The following is a 23,619-nucleotide window of genomic DNA, read 5'->3' as shown; positions in this document are numbered from 1 at the left end:
TTCCACCCGTGTGTCCGAAAAGATGAGATGGATTTTTGACCACCTAGGAGTCTTTGCCACAGGCTTTGTTATGGTTTGGAAGTTTTTGTAGCTTGCAATATTCATGCTGGGACTTCATTCCTTCCAAAAGTCAGGTGTGGCCAATGTGATAGTACTCGAAGAGAGGGCCTTTAAGAGATGATCAGGCCAGGAGGGCTCCTTCCTCATTAATGGCATTAAGACCCTTATAAAAAAGCCTTTACACAGAATTAGGCTAGCTTTTCCTGCTGCCTTTGCCATGTGCAGCAAGAAGGCCTCACCACATCAGATGCTGTTTCCTTGATCTTGGACTTCCCAACCTCTAGAACTGTGGGAAATAAATTTCTATTTTTTATAAACTATCTAGTATGAGCTATCCCATTACAAGAGCACAAAATGAAATAACAGGCTTTATGCTGGAAAAGCATTTAAGGTAGGTCTTCAGGCAACTTGAAGTGTTCTGACAGAGGTGAGAAAGAAGGATTAATCCAGGAGAAATGAATAGCATAAGAAAGGACTGGGCAATATACAGCAACAAAACTTAAGGGCATATTTGGAAAATAGGAAATCATTCATCTTGTTGGCAGCATAGAACACATAAGGAATAGTGTGGGAGAAACTGTTGGAAAGCTAAGTTGAGACAATTTCCAACCTAAGTCACATTTTAGGAGATTTTAAAATTCAGACTAAAGAGTTATATCCAGCATAGTTTTCAGGCTCATTCTCACTTGCAGGAAAAATGTGGCCCAGGTTACTTTTCTTTTTTTCCCTTCACACTCTGGCCTTTCCTAGGAAGTGAGTTCTCATGTTTATCTCCCCCACACAATGGCAAGCAGTTGGGGAGAAGGGTTCAGCCCCTCAGCATGGGCAACTTCGTTTTCAGCTTTTGTACTAGAGGATTTCAGAGATTCCAGGGGCCTCCTGCCGAAAACCCGTCTAACACATGGTATCTGCTGAATGCTGTGTTTGGAATGAATCCCAAGTTCAGGAGAGGGAGGAGAGTGGGAAATTCCTTTTTGACCCTAGGACACAATTAACTCATACCCAGAATCCTGGAATTTGATTACCCATATTGTTATTTTGGCTTGAATACCTGCAACTGTGGCTCATAGTTATAAAAGTATCCGGTCCTTTAAAATCCAGTCACAGCCTTCAGCTTGATGACCTCCTGACAGTGATTAATTTGAAAGGGTGGGAGCTGGGGAAATCCTTTTCCCTCCCTTCAGACCTGCCAACTTGGCTTTGAACCTACAAGAATGTTTTGGTCAGAGAACATACATCCCCACACCCCATACCCTCACTCTCACCCTCACCTCTGCCCCATGTTGCGCATTTTATTTGTCATCCATATGCATTCATCTTTGTTGAATTAACTTTGACCCAGGCTTGACTATGTGCTGTCCCAGAAGGCTTCTGTGTGACTTATTCTCTCTTCCTTGAGCTTCTGACAATGAAATTAATGTTATTCTGACCTTCCATAGTCTTCTGACCATGAAGATAATGTTATTATAAAGATAAAAGAAAATTTACCTTTGCTGTACAGTTTGTGGATGGTTTCTTTCATTGTTTCTACCAGGATGTAAGCATGATTCTATATCTTTCTTAAACCATTGAAAAAGAGAGAAGACAGAATATTTGAAATAACAGCTGACCACCTGAAAAGTGATTTTCAATACAAACTGGAAGAGGCAGCACACAATTTTTCAGTCCTGAGCACATTCATTGTATTTGGGGTTTGTGAAAAGCGAGGTGTTCACCTTCCCATGGCAAGAGTTTCTAGATGTTTTTTTCCTTTAGCTGGCCACAAAGCCAACCTAAAGGAATCATTACTATGTGGCGTATTTTATCCTGTGTTTGTCTTTCTTCCTCTTCTTTCTCAAGATCCTCATTGATCCCACTCTTTGGTCATCCCCTGCACTCACAGCCTTTAAATGACTAAATCTTGCTGTTGGTAGGCATTTGGTGTTTTTCTCTTTCGTTTGCTAGCATATGGGGAAGATAAAACTCTTCAGGCCAATGTCTGTGGTATCAGCTCATTCCCTAGCCTGCTTTGAGATCTACATCCCTCATGAGGCACTAAGACATTTGAAGAGACAGGATGGTGTAATGGAATGGAACATGAGGAGAACTAAGCAGATCTGGGTCCCATTTCTAGCACTGCCCCTTACCTCTGTGAGACTTTGAACAAAAACTTGACTTCTCTGAGCCTGAAACTTGACAGCATTGATAAGTTTTGGCTGTTTTTGAATTTTATCTAAGTGGAACAATACAGTGTATACACCTTTGTTACTGACTTCTTTTACTTAATACAGATGCTCTTTAACTTAAGATGGTATTGCATCCTGATAAACCCATCTTAAGTCAAAAATATCGTTAAGTCAAAAATGCATTTAATGCTGTCAACACAGCACACAGTCTCTGATGTATGATGGTTCAACTTAAGAGTTCTTGACTCAAGCCTGTAATCCCAGCACTTTGGGAGGCCGAGACGGGCGGATCACGAGGTCAGGAGATCGAGACCATCCTGGCCAACACGGTGAAACCCCGTCTCTACTAAATATACAAAAAATTAGCCGGGCGATGTGGCGGGCGTCTGTAGTCCCAGCTACTCGGGAGGCTGAGGCAGGAGAATGGCATAAACCCGGGAGGCGGAGCTTGCAGTGAGCCGAGATCGCGCCACTGCACTCCAGCCTCTGCACTCCAGCCTGGGCAACAGAGCAAAGACTCCGTCTCAATTAAAAAAAAAAAAAAAAAAAAGAGTTTTTGACTTTATGATGGTGCAAAAGCGATAGTCATTCAGTAGAAACCACAACCCCACCATAAGTCATAGGAGCACCTCAACTTACGATGGGGTAGTATCTGGATAAACCAATCATAAAGGGGAAAAATTGTAAGTCAAACCATCATAAGCCAGATCCTGTCTGGGTTATATTTATGAGCGTCATTCAAATTGTTGCATGCGGCAATAGTTTGTACAATAGGATTTATAGTATTACATTGTATATCACAAATTATTTGTCCATTCTACTTTGATGGACATTAGGATTGTTTCAGTTATTACAAATTGTGATTCTATGATCATTCTTGTAAAATCTTATATATACACCCTGTTGAGCAACATTGTACACTGTGTTCCCCAGGAAGCAACACTGAGAGATACTTGCTTTCAGGAAGTTTATTCCTTTCTGCCTTCACGATCAAAGTTGCATTCAAGATCAAAACTTATGGGGGAGTGAGAAAGGAGGATTGAACACAGAGAAGCTGGATTGAAATGCAATCACAACAAAGGCCTCAGGCATGAACCTGTGGGAGCTCTGGAGCTGAAATGGCCCTCTAGAGTTGTGCAAAATTGGGGCAAGGAGGCCAGGTCTTTATACAACCCTTTATACCAGTCACTGAATGTGGATTAACCCAGGAATGGGAACATGATTTGGGGTGAGACATGTCTCTTTGGCAAAGAATAGGGGCCACATCTGCGAGCTGTCAGCAATCAGCATTCCTAGTAGCTGGTAGAATGCATATTTTCATCCTAAAATGTCTAAAGTGTGTGTGTGTGTGCACGCATGTGTCCACTGGGGAGCAGGTGGGTGGGTGTGGTTGGGGTAAATCTGAGCAGCACATCACAGTGTCTGCTACACGTCATTAGTAATTTCTAGGAGTTGAATTTCTGGTTCATAGAATATGGGTAAGTTCATCTTTAGTAGCTACTGTTAAACAATATTGCAAAGTGTTTGTGCCCAAATACCCTCTTAATTTAGATTCTGATATCCCCACGTGGACTCTTTCCAAAAAGATAAAGAAAAATGTATAGAAGTGAAACAAATGTAAAAAATATTCTGTATATTAACTTAATATTTTCTATATGGTGGAGAAAGCAAAATTGAGAACCATTGAAATGGGTTATTTATTATTTTCTAACTTACGACTTGATATCCTGAAATCTGTCAACACTACCCAAGTTGTTCTGAAATCTAGCTATGGAATTAGTAGATCCTAAAGACTTCCCCTGCTGAGAAAAAACTGAAAATGAGGTACATGAATCAACTCTTCTCAAATTTCGTTTTTCAGAGTGGCCAAATCAATGAAGGTCCCTGTATATGAGACCCCAGCTGGATGGAGATTCTTCTCAAATCTGATGGACTCAGGACGGTGCAATCTGTGTGGGGAAGAGAGCTTTGGCACTGGTAGGCTTTGTTGGGTTGATGATACTGGGGAAGGTGGCTGCAGCCTTTTGTGATCTCAGTTTGGAGACCTGTGAACTTTCTGTGAATTACAGAGGAACAGTTAAGTAGAGGCAAAAAAGTCAGAAAAACCTAGTAGAGTATGTGTTGTGATATGCTTACCTCTTTTGTCCATTTTGTTTCTTCTTTTTAGAAATTTCTCTTTCTTTAAAAATTTATATTATGGAAATCTGTAAAGTGTATAAGAGTAGAGAAAATATTGTATTGAATCCCCATGTTCCTGTCACTTCCATTTCAACTGTCATAAACTTGTGGTCAATCTTCCTTTATCTCTAACCTTATCCACAGGGGAATGTTCCTCCCTGATTATTGTGAAGCAATCCTCTGTAGCTTATTGTTTTATCCATAAGTATTTCAAGATGAATCTTTAAATATAAGGGCTCTTGTTCAGAAAAAACACATAACCACAGTACCGTTATCACACCTAAAATATTAAAAACATTTTCTTTTTTTACATACTTTAAATATGTCATCCAGTTGTTCTCTGGCTTGTATCATTTCCAAGAAGTTGGATTTAATTTTTATATTTATTCCTCTGTATGTAAAGTACCCCAAAATCTCCTGCCTTTGGCTGACTTCAATTTTTTTTAATCTTTGATTTTCAAAAGTCTTATTATTATATTAATGATATGTCTAGGGGTGTATACATGTATGTGTTTAACTCTATGTGGGATTCTCTTGAATTCTTGGCTCTGTCGTTTTTTGTTGTTCATTAATTTTAGGAAATGCTCAGCTATAATTTTTTCAAATATTTCTCCTTCCCCATTCTTCATCTCTTGTCCTTCTGAGGCTCCAATTACACATGTGTTAGATAATTTGTGATGCTAAATGAGCTCTTACCGTCATTGTTCTGATTTATTTCTCCCCTTTTTTCTTCTTGTGTTTCAGTTTAGATCATCTCTATTGGAACATCTTTTAGTTCACTGATTCTTTCCTTAGCTGTGTCCAATCTGCTGATGAGCCTGTTGAAGGAAATCTTCATCTCTGATGCTGGTTTTTTTTTTTTTTTTTTTTTTTTAGCATTTATCTTTGACTCTTTTAAAATATTTTTCAGCTCTCTGAAATTCCCCATCTGTTTATGTAATTGTTTATCTTTTTCATTAGCTCATTTAACACATAGATATGGTTATTTTAAACACCCTGTCTGATAGTTCCAATCTCTGGTTCTTCTCTGACTTTGGTTCAGTTGATTGCTTTATCTCTTGACAAGGGTTAGGGTTTTCCTGCTTTTTGTAGATCTCATAAGTTTTTACTGAATGCTGAACAGTATGTGGATAAGAACAGTAGATATTCAGGTCAATTGTATTTATGCCTAGAAATGGGTACAACTCTTTTTTGGGGCAATTAGTATGGAAGGTTAAGTTAACCTAGTCAAGCGGTGAACTGGATTTGGGTTTTACTGTTTCTGTTTTAACCTTCAGTGAACCACAGGTTTCAAATTCCCCCAGCAGTGGCATGTTTTTACTGGGTACTGGAACTGGGGAAGGGTACTGGAGAGGTTTTTAAGTGGTCCTGTTTCACCCTTAGTTTTCAGTAGCGACTGCAAGTCTGTGACACAAAATAGAGTTCTATCTCCAGGCTCTTAAACCTTCCCTGGTAGCACTGACCTCTGACTAGTGTTGGTGCAGGATTCTGAGCACAAGATTTCATACCCTCTCCCCAGAGGTAGAAGGGTTTTTACTTTTGCCCGTCTCTCAGAGACAATAGATCTTTTTCTGGACCTGGGGATGAGAAGGTTTTCAGCGTGTACACCTAGGAGCGTAAAGTGTTTGTTTCATTTGAGAGAAGGGTTTTGAAGAGCGGAAGGGCTTCATTCTTGTCTTCCAGCGGCAGCTGATCATTGCTTGCATACCTGTACCACCAAGTTTCCCTCTTTGTTCCTAATTTTTTGTGAGGACCCAGTGGAGATCTATTTAAAAGAACTTGAAAATGTGCCCCTTGTACCTGGGACCCCAAGTGATTTTAAAGTAACGTAAGAGCCTATACTAGGCCTTTAAGAATTTTTTAAACTCTTACATGATTTCTTATTACCTGTTTTTTATGGCAGCCTCCTCTTTCTCTTGTGCTTTGCCAAAGCTGAGAGAGTTTTCAGGATCTGTCTCTCCTTGGAGTGGCTTCTCTTTGGAATTCACTTGACTGTCTTGTTATCTCAGATCTCTGAGTACAAGAAAACTTACCATGTTTGAGATTTCCTGGTCTTTTACCGTTGCTAGGACGGGAATAGCTTTCTCTTACTGATTTCCATATCCTAAATAGAAGTACACAAGTGGAACTCCGAAAGTAATTTCTTAATAATTTCCTCTATCCTCATTTTCCCCCTTTCCATTAACAGTTTGTTCTAATTGGATCTAAAAGATCTTACATTGTAATTGGCTGATATATCTCTTAAGTCTCTTTTAATCTATATTTCTCTTCTTTACATTTTGCCCTTATTATTTATTCATTGAAGAAACTGGGTCATATTTCCTGTAGAGCTTTAAAATTGCTTTGATTTTGATGCTGCTGTCCTAATTTTCTTTTCTAATTTGCTTAATATTTGTATGAAGAGAAGCTATTGATTAATATGCTTTTTCTCTGGTTTGCAACTTCCTTAGTTGCAATTATAGTAATTATTAATATAAATATCATATTAATTATAGTGGATTTTTTCCAAAAATTCTATATTCTCTTGGGATTTTAAAATATACAGTCATATAATCTATGAATAAAATATTTTTCTTGTTTTTCCCCTAGTATCTACAACCCTTCCCCTCTCCCTCTCCCTCTCTCTCTTTCTTTCCTCAGGTGTACATGTGAATGTTTGTTACATAGGCAAATGTCACAGGTGTTTGTTGTACAGATTATTTCATCACCTGGGAATTAAGCCCAGTACCCAATAGTTGTCTTTCCTACTCCTCTCGCTCCTCCCACCCTCCTCCTCAAGTAGATCCCAGTGTCTATTGTTTCCTTCTTTGTGTTCATCAGTTCTCATCATTTAGCTCCCACTTATAAGTGAGAACATACATACACCCTTTATTTCATATTCTTATCTTATTTCAGTAGCTATCATCTTCAAAATAATAAGTAATAAAAAGTTAATTTTAGTGGCAATGGATTTAGTATTAATACTTTACCATCTGTTTTGATGATTGCTTTTTAATATTGGTAAAATCTTTATCATGTTTATATAGACTGTTGTTCCCATTCCTATTTACTTAGAGTCTTATTAGAAATGACTGCTGGATTTATCAGGTACCTTGTCAGAATCTAGTGATATATTAATATGTTTTTTCTTTTTTGTTATATGAATATAATGAAATATCATAATTGATTTCCTGGTATTAACTCATACTTGAATTTCTGAGAATAAGTTCTATGGGTCCTACTTAAACAGATTACAACAAATTCACTCTAAATGATCATGAGTATTTCAAGTCATGTTGGGCTTCATGAAGGAATTTTTCCTGGGATGTTTTCTCTTCTTACACGAATCAGTTGGACCCTACCAACACTACAATTAATAGTACATGAGAGATGTCACACATCTTTGTTTCCTGGGACAAAAAGAGACCATATCAAGCTTTCTCAAGTACTACTGTCTAAATTCAGGATATGCAGATGGTAGCTCTGCTCTGGACAGCCAAAACTAGTATACCCTTTTTCTGCTGGGGCCCTAACAAATAGAGTGATTTCCTTCCTCTTTGGTGTGCTTAGACCAGTGACTGTAACTCAAAAAATTAGAAATTATATATCATATACAATAATTCTGCCACTAGTTAGTAAAATAAATCTAGAAACTGGAATGAAAAATGGTAAGTACAAGTTATCCCTTTTCTCTGTCTTTATAAGCATTTATTAAGTGTTTATAATATATTATAGACTTTTAGTTTCCAATTAAAGAGATAAACATTCCATGTGTAAGCCATGTTATGCTTTTAGTAATAAATATTTGCCTATTTCAATTCAATAAACATTTATTCAGTGCTGACACAGTACCAGGCATTGTGTTGGACGGTGTGTAGAATACAAAATGCTCAGCACCACACCTGTCCGAATTTCTGAGCACTTTAGGGCATATAAGAAAGATGCACTTGGAAAGCCAAGGAAGGGAGGATCACTTGAACCCAGGAGTTTAGGACCAGCCTGGGCAATGAAATAAGACCCCATCTCTACAGAAAATAAAAAAATTAGCCAGGTGGTGGCATGTACATGTAGTCCTAGCTACTTGGGAAGCTGAGGCAGAAGATTCTCTTGAACCCAGGAGTTCCAGGCTGCAGTGAGCTATGATGAGCCATGCCACTCCAGTCTGGGTGACACAGCAAGACACTGTCTAAAAAGAAAGAAAGAGAGAGAGAGAGAGAGAGATGCATAGATGGTTGCTCTACAAAGCAGAAACTTTGAAGCACCGCAATTGAGGAGTAGAAAGTGTGCTATGGGAGATGACAAAAGGAGAAAGTGCTTTTGGGCTGGAGATTTGAAGCACACTTTATGAGAGATGGAAGTTAAATGAGTGCTTACAGAAGGATTGGGGCAGTGGATGTACACATAGAGAGGAAAGAGCAAGGTCTTGCCAGGGAGTGATGTCCAGGGAGGAATAGAGGTGGGAGAGCAGGGAATATGGGGACGTGTTCATTTCATGCAGTAAAGATCCTGTTTTTGAAATGTTCGTGTGTGCATGTAAATATGCGTACATGCAAGTATGGGTATAGCAGATTGCATGGAAAAATGTATGTATTGTAGGTCTTAGTCAAAAAAGTCTAAAAAAGACTGGTTCTATAGCAGAGGTCAGCAAACTTTTCTCATAAAGGGCCAGATAGTAAATATTTTAGGCTTTGGGGGCCAAGAGGCCCACAGATTGTGAGACAAAGGTCTCCATCACAATTACTCAAATCTGTCATTGTAGGACAAAAGTAATTATAGGCAATACATAAGCAAATGAGCAAGGTTGTGTTTGAATAAAATGTTAATTACAAAAAATTAGGTCCAGATTTGGCCCATGGGCTGTAGTTTGCTGACCTTTGATGTATAGGGTAGGGTAGAGGAGGGAGTTGCAAAAAGTAGTATTGGAAATACAGGTGAGGGGGCAATTCTTAAAGCCCTTTGCCTATGCATCTTGGATACTGGGACTTGAGTCAACCAGAAATAGGATGGCACATTCTGCATGGTGGGATGTCTGCTTACAGACACTGCAGCAAGCTTTGTTTTTAGACAGCTATGCCGATTGCAACACTTAGGCTGGGCTTGAAGGTAGTTTTAAAAGTCTCTCAATTTATAGTTATCTATCATTTTCCTTTAAAGGAGCACAAGAGAGTTTTCAGTGTATAAGGCTTTAAAATACTGCCTTCTCTGCCATTCTGCAGGTTAAAGTACTTTAGGCTGCTTTGACAGACAAGATAAAGCCCCCAAGCCTAGGACATGGTTAAGTGACTCACTCAGTGCCCATGGAGCTTGGAAAAGTTCTCTGCTTGAATTAAATTACAGTGGAACAGGCCGGGTGTGGTGGTTCATGCCTGTAATCCCAACACTTTGGGAGGCAGAGGTGGGCAGATTACTTGTGGTCAGGAGTTTGAGACAGCCTGGCCAACATGATGAAACCCCGTCTCTACTAAAAATACAAAAATTAGCCGGGTATGGTGGCAGACGCCTGTAATCCCAGCTACTTGGGAATCTGAGGCAGGAGAATCACTTGAACCTGGGAGGCAGAGGTTGCAGTGAGCTGAGATCGCACCACTGCACTCCAGCCTGGGAGACAGAGTGAGACTATGGCAAAAAAAAAAAAAAAAAAAAAAAAAAAAAAGAAAAAATTAAAGACAAGTCCCCTGCCCTAAAGTGTATGCCACTTTCCACTGTGCTAATTAGTCTCTCCTATGAAAACAATGACTAGTTCTCTCTCTCTACCACACTCAGTAGTAAATGCCCCATCCAAAGTCTGAAGGAGTTAGGCCACCCAGCCTTGGAAAGAGAAAGTGGCTTTATTCTGCTCTTGCACTGAGCTTCCTTACTGCACTGAACTGGCTGTGACAGGATCACAAGGGAAGGTTATTAAAAATGCAGATTTTCCACCTCACCCCCACTTTGAATCCCTGGCAATGTGGAGCCTGAGAACCTGCATTTTAAATACGGATCCTCAAGTAATTCCCATGTGCAGTCAGGAATAGAAAACATTGCTTAAGGGAAAACCAGTAGTTTTGCTTTTCATGAGAATGAGTAGCAAGAATGTGCTGAGATGCCACACCAGGTTTGGATGTGGCAGTACAAAGGCACAGGAATGTCAGGCTGATGACCCATATTTGAGACCCTTGCCTACTATTTATAGACAAGCCATGTGGCCTCTCTGACCCTTATTCACAACCTGTGAAAGTCAGCTGATCATAGGCGCTCTCCATCTTGGGATATGGTTTTCAGAATTAAATGAGCTAACTACAGGAGGAGAGATGGAAGATTCTAGCCTCAGTACAGGGGGGAAACTTCTAAAATTGATCCAAGCTTTCTCAACTGAAGGCTTTTTTCCAGCATCCCTGGGTCATGTAACTGAGTACCAACCAGAAATGTGTAGTTTCATGCCAAGAAAGCTTCAAAATACAGATCTGCCTCAGGCTGAGAATGCTAAGCTTTTACCCAAGGATAGATTCAAAAGAAGAAAGATATATCTTGAGTGAAAATTTCTCTTGCCAGCATCTTGAGCCCTCAGAACTTGCCAAGGTCATAAGCTGGTGACAGGTGTCAGTGCTGGGACTTCTCTCCCTTGGAAAGCTCCAGGTCGTGGAAAATAGGAAGCCTGCATTTCTTGCTCTATTGAAGAACCAAGGTCACTTAAGAAGCCAAGTCATATTTTGTGCTGGGACCAGGTATGTACCCACTTCCTGGGAAGGGTCTCAGAAAACTGCTTTACAAGGGAAAAGGAGAACGTTTTGTCAATCCTCAGACTTAAATAGAAGAAGATTGTTCATCTAAATGGCATTCTGGCTACTCCTCTAAAGTTCCAAATTTGAAGAAATCTGGGCTTGTTCCCATACACAAAAACATACTGTGTTAAAACAGTAACATTAAGATCTGATAAAACAAAAACTTTGAAGTTTTGGGGGAAATTTGTTGAAAATGTTCTATTGGTTTCCATCATTATCATTAGTTTTCTAAGAAGTCATACCATTTTGGGAATATATAAATTGTCACAGCCCAGAGCTGTGTTAATACTCACAGGTAATACTGAAGAATCGTTCTCTTTGTGAATGGAAGATCTCCAAGCCTTCAGTATGATTATTATTATTACTTTGGAGATAGAGTCTTGCTCTGTTGCCCAGGCTGGAAGGCAGTGGCACTATCTCGGCTCACTGCAACCTCTGCCTCCTGGGTTCAGGTGATTCTCATGCCTCAGCCTCCCAAGTAGCAGGACCACAGGCGTGTACCATCACCCCTTGGCTAATTTTTGTATTTTTATTAGAGACAGGATTTTGCCATGTTGGCCAGGCTGGTCTAAAACTGCTGGCCTCAAGTGATCGACCCACCTTGGCCTCCCAAAGTGCTGGGATTGCAGGCATTAACCACCATGCCGGCCACTATTACTTTTGACTATGTATTCTTTAAAAACTAATGTCAATAGTCATACAAATTTGCCAACAAAAATCAAGTGATGTAACAATGTTTATTTTTTCCAAGTAAGTATTTTGTTGAGTCTTTCACAAAAATAATAGTGTTTTTTTAATAAGCACTTAGTATGTACCTTTTGTATGTATTCATCTCTTTCTAGAAATTTGGAATTGAATCCAGAGCTCCTGGCATTAGCATGAGTTGTCCATACTTGTCACACCAAATTTTTCCACTGTGAACTCTGAGTACAGCCTGGTGCTCTTGAGGTTGACTGTTTTCACATGTGCGCAATTTCTTGCACAAGATGAGGCCCCGAGTATGTGTGTATTCTGTGTCACAAGGACTCCTGAGTATCTTTCCAGTCTTCTGAGGTTTGCTGGATGCTTCCATGCATGGATTCCTTGCCAATATTGTAAATGCCCTGAAGACAGGGCCCATGTCTATCTTGTTCAGCTCTATTTGTTTGATAAATGTTCGGCCCTAAGTAAATGGTTGTAGGATGGGTGGAAAGATAGAAGGATGAACGGTAGAAGGGGAGGAAGGCTGGAAAGATGAATGGAAGGTAGGTGGGTAGAAGGAAGAAACAAAGAATTTTCATTTTGTCATTTCTTCCTTGCATTACTAGTAGTTATCTTTTTGTCATCCTTAAATGGATGTGTTTCTGAAGATCTGGGTGTTTGGGTATCCCAAGATTTGGGAAGGTTTATAAAACAAAATCGCACAAATATAGATTATTTGGAAAGGGATGGGGAGAAATGTTATGAGTGATAAAATTAGAATTATATAAAATATAATTTTTAAATATTCTCAATCATTATAATCATCAGCACAAACTAATAGCTAACAACATGCTTCTAGGAAGATCTCCCTTCCTGAAACTAGTGTTACTAAACAGATTTTAAAGTATTTATAATTTGTTGTATTAACTTGTTTATTTCTTATGCCTGTGGTTGTTGACAATAACAGAAATAGCCATGTTCAACAGTGGGCTAGGTTCCAGCTTTAGTGATCTTTTGTATGCACCAAATTCTTACTGACTTTAGCATAGTCACTTTGTGCTTTATTGTCTTATGGTTTATGTTATTATTCTCCAGTTACTTTATGAATGAACATTTTATTTCCCCTGAGAGTTGTAGAGTTTGTAACATGTTTAGGGCCACGCCTCTTTCTTCATTTATATTTCACATATGAATGATGTATATCCTAACTGAAGATTGGGTTCACAGTAGTGCTGTTGCACAAACACTGAATAAGTTTAACTGTCTCTTATTTATACAATTATTACATTTACTATTTTATGTCTTCAAAAGGTAAAATATGGGAAAACTTTAGTCCATTGCCTATCTGGATGGTTATTCCCTCTACATTTGTCTGTTTTTGCATCTGCCGACTCTAGTCTCTAGGAGAGAGAAAGAGGCCTTATAGCCATGCATTTCAGATTACTGAGGTCCTACTGCACTTCTTTTTCTTGTTTGTTGCCAGTTTGTATAAATTTGGCTGGGTTGCAGATGTGGGGTTAGGAGGCCATGATGACAGCATTATCAGTGCTAGATGAGCAGTTTCTCTGTGGGGCTATTTGAAACAGTCTGAGTGCATGTATGCAGTTCAATCTAGGCTGGGCCAGAGCACAGAGGTGCTGTGATTGACATCCCTGTGAGCCTTCTTATAAAGCCAGAAAATTGAAACTCCCTTCTGGATCTTCTGTGAATGATCAACACCTGTGCCGGGAAACAGAACTCTCACTTAGCATTGGAAGAATGTCTCCATTACCTGAGATCCCTTTCTTGGAGTCTCAATGGTCCCAGTTCCATTGATCCTTCTATTAATCCTCCAAGCTGATGAAAAGTGGTAAGAGGGAGTGTTGTGTGACACCTAACTGTGGAGCAGAAACAAAGGAGTGGGGCTTCCGAGACCACATCTGTACTGACCAGAGTATCCTAGTACTGACGGGGACATCATGGCCCTTGGTCAGAGACTGAAGACTTGCAAACCGACTAAGGGGTTCTTTTCCCAGTGTCTAGTAAGGGACTTTTAACAAGGAGAACTGTCCCTTGGGATTTAGATACAATCCCTAAAGTTGTGCTTTGAGGCTTCCCAATCTGCATTCTAGGAGACTACTAGTTACTAGGTGGCCCCACTGAGAACACAGTATAGTGACTGTAGAAGTGACAGGTCTTCAACCTTAAAAGCCACTGGCGAGATTTTTGGTTCAGTGTATGACCTGTCAAGGAACGATTCTTAAATGGGGTATGGTGGTTTGTGCCTATGTGGGAGGCTGAGGCAGGAGGACTGCCTGAGGCCAGGAGTTCAAGGCCAGCTTGGGCAACATAGCAAGACCCTGTCTCTTTAAAAAAAAAAAAAAAGAGAGAGAGAGAGAGAGACTGGGTGTGGTGGCTCACACCTGTAATCCCAGCACTTTGGGAGGCCAAGGAGGGTGAACTCCTGAGGTCAGGAGTTCAAGACCAGCCTGGCCAACATGGTAAAACCTCATCTCTATTAATAATACAAAAATTAGCCGGGCGTGGTGGCAGGTGCCTACAGGCTCCCAGCTACTCAGGAGGCTGAGGCAGGAGAATTGCTTGAACTCAGGAGGTGGAGGTTGTGATGAGCCAAGATCGTGCCATTGCACTCCAGCCTGGGTGACAGAGTGAGACTCCATCTAAAAGAAAAAGACAACTCTTAAAGAGTCCTGTTGTTCCTATCTGCCTTGGTGACAAAAAAAAAAAAAAAAAAATGAGTTGGGATATATGAGTTAGGAACATGCTGGTATGCTCTGTGAGGGAAGTGTGCCAGCTGGCTGGCCATGATATGGTTAATGTGCTCCCTGTTCTGAGATGGATGGCTTGATGCCTCCTAAATGATAGACACAATTCCTAGCACTGCTTGTACTTTATTTTAGAGTCTTCTTCACAATGATGGGGTAGGAACCCTAATGACCCCATTTTATTGATGAAGTCATTGAGGTTTAGGGAGGAATGTCAAGCCGCTGGCCAAGGTCGCACTGGCCGAGCCACAATTCAAACCCTACCTTGCTGGTTTCACAGTATCTGCTGCTGCTATTTTCAGGTCATGCTAATGAGTCATTTCCCACCCTCGCCAGTCCCCTCCTGGTTATTCTTTTGGATGAAGGTGGAAGGAATGCCAGGTGACTTGGGAGAATGGTGTCATGTAAACAGCACGGCATGAGAGGTTAAGGGACCCAGCTTCCATCTTGACTCCCCCTCTCTTGGACAAACAGCTTAGCTTCTCTGGGATTCAGTTTCCTCACTGCGAGACAACTTCGTCTGAGGGGATGATCTGTAGGTTTCTTCCATCATGATATTTCAGGTTGCTTCTAACTAGCTACCCTTAGTGAGGAGCAAATCTGATGAATTAAATGTACTACATACTAGAGAGGCATTCATTTATTCATTCAATGAACATTTACTGCACACCTTCTATGAGCCAGCCCAGGGTAGAGTGAGGAGTAATTTCAGACACAGGCCCTTCCCTCAGGGAGTTTATAGGGTGTTGCTGTGGTCAGGATATCAGCCTTGTGTGAAACATTATTTATTATTATTTTACTTATTAAATGTGTTGTGACATAGAATTATTCATTGGGAGCCACATTGCCCACAGCACAGGATGTGTCCTTTGCTGCTGTCTGACTCTTCTGCACTCACACCTGGCTCTGACAGACTTACATGCAGGAGAGCTTTGTTCTCTAGTTGATGAACATTGGTACATTTAAGAACATTTTTTTAAGCACAGAAGGTGACTTTTTTTTCAGTGAGCCTTGCTTTTTTGCCTGATGTTAAAGATCTGAACATAAGTGTTTTGAGAAATGAAAATCAATCTATCAGTCTACCAATCGATCTATCTCCATCACAATTCTGTAGCATGTTCTCAAATCTCAGATCCACCCAAAAAGAGTGACCCCACTTCAACCTCATAACTCCACTATTTTTCAAAGACAAAGTTTTGTCTTGAGTAGCTGAAAAAGGATGAGAAGAATTTCACTGCAAATTAATGAAAACCATTTCTAAATGAAAAAAGGTAAACTGGAGAAATACAGGGAAAATTTGCAGCTTGTCCTTTAGAAAGCCTGCCCCAGCTCTCATCACATAGGATGCTTTACCTGCTTTCTTGCAACTCCTGAGGGTCACAGCATTGCTGGGATAATCCAGTGGCAGTTGTCCATAGGCTTTGGAGCCAAATTGCCCAACTTGGAACCCTCTTTTTACCACTTAGTAGCTGTGTGACCTCATACAGATGACCTAAGCTCAATCTCTTATTTGTAAAAGGGGGCTATCAAATTATGGAAATTAAATAATAGATGCATAAAATCCCCAAGCACAGTGCCTGGTGCCTTGCTGCTTTCTTCTTAGAGTGGAATTTATCCTCCTTGTAATTGTGCTTCAAAAATAATCAGGAACCTCTTTGAGTGAGTGGCCTTTCTTATTGTATGACCAACAATCCTGGTTTGTCCAGGCCTAAGAAGTTCGGTGGGATGTGGGACTTTATGTGCTAAAAGTGGGAAAATCCCATGCAAACTAGGATGAGCTGGTCATTCCAAAGCTGGCAAGGTCCTCAGTTTTCCAGATGAAAATGGCAAGGAGAGACCTTGATACTGAAGCTGACTCCAGTGAGAACCCTCATGTTAGCAAGGTCAGAGCCGTGCATTAAATGGGAGACCAATGGCTGCTTTCCCTTAGCACCACATTCAAGTAAAAAGAGGAAGAGGCCTAACTCACTACCCCCAGGCAATCTGCCCCAAACATGAGAATGCATAGGGTTGGTGCCTTTCTGCTGAAGCAAGTGGCTCTCAAGCCTGGCTGCCTGTGAAAATCACCCAAGGAGTTTTTTAAAAAGCAATACCAATGCCTGGGCCTCATCATTAAAAGTTTTTATTTTATTGGTTCAAGGTGAGACCTGAGAGCTGGTATTTTTTAAAAGTTCCTTAGGTGATTCTAATGTGCAGTGCAGACTTGAAAATTGTTAACCTATGTTACAACTTGGAGCTGGCAACAGGTGCAAATTGACTTATATTTTTCCTAATTGACAAATTTAGAATTTCCTTATCTGAGTTTCAGCTGTAGTGGCTTGATCTGTTAGTAATGCATGTGATGCTTTATTGAGCTGTGTCCACACTGATGTTTCCATGTGAAGAAAACACCTTTAAGATGATTGAGCATTCTCTTTATTTTTCCTTTTCTTTTGTGAGGGCAATACACTTACTAGTGTACTGCCTAGCTCACGTAGCATGGTTTTGAAGATTGAGAAAATTCAAAGTTTAATTTGGGTGGAGGGAGAACAGTGATATTTCTCTAGAAAAAAAAAAAAAAAAGGCCTTCTTTTTTTGTACCAGTTTTTGTTGGAGTTATGGCAGAGAAGAGCTTAGCACCCTCTTTCTGGTGTGTGGGTGGAACTGGCTGCTTCTCAGGGCTGCTCAGAGTAAGGTTGCATGGGCTTTGGGTTGGGCTAGGTTGGATGAGAAAGACAAGGTGAGTGGTACTTACAGCTTTGGAAATATGGGTACATTCTCCCTGCAATGTCCTTAGCCAGGCAGCAAGCTTCAAAAATTGTGCTGGTGTTATTCAGTGCTAAAAAGTCATGCACTCTCAAGCCATAAAAAGACATGAAGGAACCGTAAATGCATATTGTTAAGCAAAAGAAGACAATCAGAAAAAAAATACATACTAGATGAGCCCAACTATATGACTCTAGAAAAGGCATGTTTTAAATGTGAATTTCTATGCACCATTGACAATTTTCTTTATTTTTTTTTTTTTATTTTTTGAGATGGAGTTTCACTCTTGTTGCCCAGGCTGAAGTGCAGTGGTGTGATCTCAGCTCATTGCAACCTCTACCTTCTGGGTTCAAATGATTCTCTTGCCTCAGCCTCCCAAGTAGCTGGCATTACATGTGTGTGCCGCCATGCCCGGCTAATTTTTTTTTTTTTTTTTTTTTTGTATTTTTAGTAGAGACAAGGTTTCACCATGTTGGCCAGGCTGGTCTCGAACTCCTGATCTCAGGTGATTCACCCACCTCAGCCTCCCAAAGTACTGTGATTATAGGTGTGAGCCACCGTGCCCGGCTAACAACTTTAAAAATTTATTTTTTTCTAATGAAATAATACATTGTTGTGAAAATATTTAAGAGGAAAGAAAGGAAAAACATCTGCATTTCTACCACTTCAGAGATAATAACCATGTTAACAGTTTGGTGAATATTCTTCTGTTTACCTGTGCACATACATATACACATATTTTTTATAAAAATATACTGAATATTCTTTTTTAGTAAACTGATTTTTCATTTATTAAAATGGAATGAACAATTACCTATTGGATACAATGTTTTCTATTTAAGTGATAAATACACTAAAAGCCACTAGGCAGTATATCCATGAACTTGTACCTCCTGAAACTATAAAAATAAAATAAAATAAAAAGAATTGAATAAACATGGTTTTCTGTGTTACCAAAGATTCTTATTTGATTTATTTTGTCTACACACAAGGTTTTGAATAAATTTTGTACAATGATCCTATTGTTCAACAATTAAGCCTGGGCAGCATAGTGAGACCCCACCTCTAAAAAAGTAAATAAATAAATTAGCCAGGCATGGTGGTGTGCACCTAGAGTCCCAGCTACTAGAGACACTGAGGTGGGAGGATCACTTGAGCCTGGGAGGTCGAGGCTGCAGTGAACCATGATCGAACCCCTGCACTCCAGCCCAGGTGACAGCAAGACCCTGTCTCAGAAAAATAAAACAATATTTTTCCAATTTTTCTTTATCCTTTTATCTACTTCATTGAATGTCCTATGACTTAAGGTTAAGAAATAAAATAGCTGGGTCGAAAGCTGAATGATATTTTTAAAGACTATTGATCATTATTGCCAAGTTAACTCTTCCCCCGTCCAACATTTGCTAACCTGACAGGCCCCAGATGGTATCCCATTTTACATACTTTTCTTCGACCACAATGAGGGTGAACTTTTGTTCCAATGTTGACTGTCAGTATTTTCCTCTGAAAATTGCATGCTTGTGCCCTTTCATGCCATTGTCCGTTGAGGTTTCTCTTTTTCTTATTGACTTATGAAAACATTAAAAAATATCCAGCCTATTATCCCTGTTATATATATAGCGTGAACATTTCTACTCCCATTTTTACTCTGTTTATAGTGGGATTTTAGAAAACCGTTTGATGCCTTTGTGCTTTCTGGCATTTCTTGTTTAATCTGCCTGTCGCTGATATAGCATTAGCGTTCACTTGCCTGAAAGGCTTTTTAAAAGGAGAGTTATAGCCCCCAAACCCACTCCAAAATACACTATAATCATCCAGTGAAAACATCTGTGTAATTGAAGCATCATTAATGTCTCTGTCCCAAACTCAAAGAACTCTAAAGGGCATTGTTAATTTTACTTCATCAGCAGCCCCTTATTAACCTTGGCAAATGTTTAACTTGGAGGCAAGGATTTTCAAGCCAACTCACAATTTACTATGCAATTGGCTACAAATGTTGAGGTGGGTTTTTTTTTGTTTATCCAACTAAAAGAACTTTATGTCCCTCTAGCACTAAATTATGACATCTTATCTCACAGATTTAACAGCATCTAATGGTTCTATCTCTAGGTAATGTAATCCAGCTGGAGTTCGAAGGTACACAAAGCCCACGTTTTAGAACAAAAGGGTATTTTTCTCTAGCCAGTAAATAAAAGTGATTTTTTTTTTCAGCTATAAAAGGACAAAAGGTTTTGAAATGATCCCACTGGGCAGGGTTTCCTAGACTTGTTTTTTGGCAGTTGGCCATGGAGCTAACTCAGTCTTCCAAACTTCTTCCATTTTTGTAGCAGTGTGAAGAATTCACTGGATGAGATTAAAGACACTTCATGGTGTGATGATTAATGCCCAGGGTCCTGTTAACCCAGAGTCAACCACAGCTGGACATCCAGCAGTGCCATTAGCAGACCCTTGATCAGTGTATAGGAAGAACTAAAAACCTGACCCTTTCTCTTATTGATTTTAGTACCTTCATGGCCACCCTCAGGTTTGCATGTTTTCCTTATTGAGAAAAAATATTTAACATTTAACACTATAAATGTCACAAGCACGATAAATGGTCTGTAGCTTTAGTTAGAAGTTGTCAAAGATGTTTGACTTAAGTATTGTTTGATCCCATTTTCAGGGGTTAAACAGCTCTGTGGCACTGGGTCTCCCTTGTCGGTTTTCATATTTTCTATGTACGTTTCATAGTCCCGAAACCCAAGAGCACTGTTGTCCATTCTCATTGCCCTGCTGCAAGAAGGTCCACCCCATGGACCCAGTCCTGTTTCTTAAGATGTTACTATTGCTAGAGTTAGAGGATAAAATTACATGAATAACCAAGAACAATTTCTGAAAGCGTGTATTGAGGAATCAGCACCTTGCGGTAATGCACACAGCTTTATTAAAATCACCAACAAGATCAACAGCAAAAATGTGTGATATCCCAGTCACCGTTCTAAACATCTAGGCATATTTACTTGCTTAATCCTGACAGTAACCCCATGGGGTCGGGGATGTTATTGTCCATAGGTTATAGATCAGTACTGCAAACAAAGCTAAATGACTGAGCCAGGATTAGAACATGAGAAATCTAACTCTAGAGCTTGTCCTCTTAACTTGATTAAGTTGATACAACAGTGCCGCAAAATGGGTGATGGGGTCCCCATTTTACAAATGAGAAGCTGAGGCTCAGGGGAATTAATGACTTTGTAATAACTTTCCACACATCTGTGAGGTAGCAATTTGGTTTAAGCCCTAATTCTAAAGCTTTCGCCAGAATATCACATGTCTCACAATACGACACATTTCTTTCCATTCAGGGCTTTATTCACTTCAGAGAGAGCTTATAATTGGCTAACAGATACCTAAATGGGCCTGTGACACACTCTTCTGGGTTCTCATTGCACAGGAAGCTGGTCATTTAGACTGCAGTCTTCATTTGTGTGCATGATGCAGTAAGAACTGCTTCTAACACTTTCTATATGAATAGCTGTGGGATTTAGCTTCTCTATTCATTCCTACCTCAGGGACTTTGCTTTTTCTGTGCCCTAGCTTGGAATATGTCATCCCCAGATCTTGGCGTGGCTAACTCCTTCTCAGGTGTCAGCTCAGATGCCATTACCTCAGTGGGGGCAAACCCTAACTATCTGTATTAATCTCCTAGGGCTGTCATAACAAATCACCACCAACTGGGTGGCTTAAAGCAGTACAAATGTATTCTCTTATAGTTCTGGAGGCCAGAAGTCTAAAATCAAGGTGTTGGCAGGACCATGCTTCCTTGGAAGGCTGTAGAGGAGGATTCCCCTTGCCTCTTTCAGTTTCTGGTGGCTCCACACGTTCTATGACTTGTGGCGGCATAACTGTAATCTCTGCCTCCATCTGCATGTAGCTTGCCCGTCTGTATTTCTCCTCTTCTGTGTCTTCTCCTCTTCTTACAAGAACGTTTATCGTTGTATTTAGGTGCTACCTGAATAATCCAGATGAGATTGAGATAATCTCACCTCAAGATTCCTAACTTAATTATATCTGCAAAGAGTATTTCCCAAAACAAGGTCACATTCACAGGTTCCAGGGGGACATATCTGTTGGGTGGGGGGACCGCCAGCCCACCTTAGGTAAAGCAGCTTTTGGTGCTGTTATGCTCTGTGACATCATCACCTCTTTATTTTCTTCAAAGCACTTGTCCTTATTTGATGCATCTTGTTCTCTTATCTACTTTTCTTCGCCTTTCTCTACCTAACTCCATCTACTTGGATTCGAACTTTATGAGTAAAGAAGTATCTTATTCACTACTTTACCCCAAGATGTAGAACAATGCTTGATATATTGTAGGGGTCACCAAATATTTACTGAATAAATGAATAATCTCATTGGGCTAATGAGATGTCAACTTGGCTCTCTGATTCCTTCAGAATCCAAGTTTTACTTTTTGTTATTATTTTATTTGAATTTCAGTTGCATATTTTTCAGAAATGCAAATGTATTAGGAGACACATATTTAACATAATGGATAAATAGATCCAATCATTTAAATAAGGACATTAAATCATCAAATAAGGACAAGTGCTTTGAAGAATATAAAGAGGTGATGATGTCTACATAACACTCAATTGCTAACTGATCTTCTTAGTTCATTTAGCTTTTGCTTTGCTCCCAGAAATGAATCCTCAGTAGAATTTTTCTTTCACCCTTAGGCTCTGACCACCTCCGAGAGAAGGATGGCCTGTGGGCTGTCTTGGTCTGGCTCTCCATTATTGCTGCCCGGAAGCAGAGTGTGGAGGAAATTGTCCGAGATCACTGGGCCAAATTTGGCCGCCACTACTATTGCAGGTAAGGAGAAGGGGAAGGGTCTCTGTATAGACCCTGAAGAACTACTCCTAGAACAGGTTTCTAAAACTAATGGGCTAGAACCTTAAAAAGGAGGCATCTTCCCAGAAGATCTGAGGAACACAGAGGCTGGAGCTGAATCACCCCTTATAGATGGTTGGGGATGGTGTCAAAGGCTACCAAGCTGGAAGGCACCAATTTCCTTTCTCCTCGTGACATCACTCTGTAATCTTTTCATCAATGCTTATAAGGTAGATATCCATCTCAAGACGAACTCTGAACTGCAGAGCTTTGAAAAGTTACTTGGTTACTATCATGGCTGTGAGAGTCATGCAGTCAAACCAGAGGCATTTCCTGTTGGTTTTCCATCCATATTTATCAAGTAAAAAAGGCAGACACAGAAGCTGTGACAGGTTGGGGTGCTTTCATAATCCTCTCTCTACCTCTGTCTTACCTCCTCACCAATAATCAGGTTCAATGTCCAAGATGCCTGAGCTGGCACCCTTTGAAGGAACCTCATGGTTCAAGAGCCCCAGATATTGCTAAAGTTTTATCCTCATGAAAAGAGGTACAGGCCGGGTATGGTGGCTCATGCCTGTAATCCCAGCACTTTGGGAGGCCGAGGCAGGTGGATCACCTGAGGTCAGGAGTTTGAGACCAGCCTGACCAACATGGTGAAACTCTTCTCTACTAAAAATACAAAAGTAGCTGGGTTTGGTGGTGCCCACCTGTAGCTACTCGGGAGTCTGAGGCAGGAGAATCGCTTGAACCTGGGAGGCGGAGGGTGTAGTGAGTGGAGATTGTACCACTCACTGCACTACAGCCTGGGCAACAGAGTGAGACTCCATCTCAAAAACAACAACAAACAAAACAAATAAACAAAAAAACGGGGGAAAAGAAGTACAGAAAAGGAAACCATTATTTTGGAAGGAAGGAAAGGAAAGATCAGTGGGTAGGAACTTAGGGTTGGGGGTCTATGTCACTTTCCTGTTGTTTAAGTAAATGAAAGTAAGAGTATTCTGGAAGTGTGGTTATTTGCTAGGAGTGTGAACCTAGGTATGCTAGATATGTGCACATAACAAGAACCAAGCCATGGGTTAGGAGGAGGGAGTAGGAAACGATGTTAACTGTAAAGAACTTGGAGGTGGGGCAAGGGAATCCTTGGATAGTCTCAGAGACTCTGTATTAAAAACAAAGATTGTGACTCATTTTGCTTTGTTTATGAACAGTTAACTACTTTGAATGTTTGGTTGTGTTTCAAGAGCTCAAGGGACAGAAAGAGAGCTTTAGGCTTCCCTTATAAGGTGATTATTTCTTCTGTTAAGAAGCCTTTTACTTAGATGTGTATCAGAGAATAAAGAAGCCCATGATTGTACTCGTTAAATCAAAGAGATTGCAACCTTCTGGGAGATGTAGACAACAATGACATCATATTCT

At 40.2% G+C, this 23,619-nt stretch overlaps 1 protein-coding gene across 4 annotated transcripts in view; it reads left to right on the top strand.

Annotated features, from left to right (window-relative positions):
• PGM5 (phosphoglucomutase 5) overlaps nucleotides 1-23,619 on the top strand; it is a 180,495-nt gene that overhangs the window by 104,541 nt on the left and 52,335 nt on the right. For all 4 annotated transcript variants that reach the window (XM_030920218.1, XM_030920217.1, XM_030920219.1 and 1 more), the window contains exons 8-9: nucleotides 4,087-4,202; nucleotides 22,050-22,185. In XM_030920218.1, coding sequence (XP_030776078.1) covers nucleotides 4,087-4,202; nucleotides 22,050-22,185 — 252 coding nt within the window. The remainder of the gene's footprint in view (nucleotides 1-4,086; nucleotides 4,203-22,049; nucleotides 22,186-23,619) is intronic.

Source organism: Rhinopithecus roxellana, chromosome 16, assembly GCF_007565055.1.
Source record: "Rhinopithecus roxellana isolate Shanxi Qingling chromosome 16, ASM756505v1, whole genome shotgun sequence".
Taxonomy (NCBI): Eukaryota; Metazoa; Chordata; class Mammalia; order Primates; family Cercopithecidae; genus Rhinopithecus; species Rhinopithecus roxellana.
Note: the sequence above shows the minus strand (reverse complement) of the source record. Positions and strands in the feature narration are given on the sequence as shown.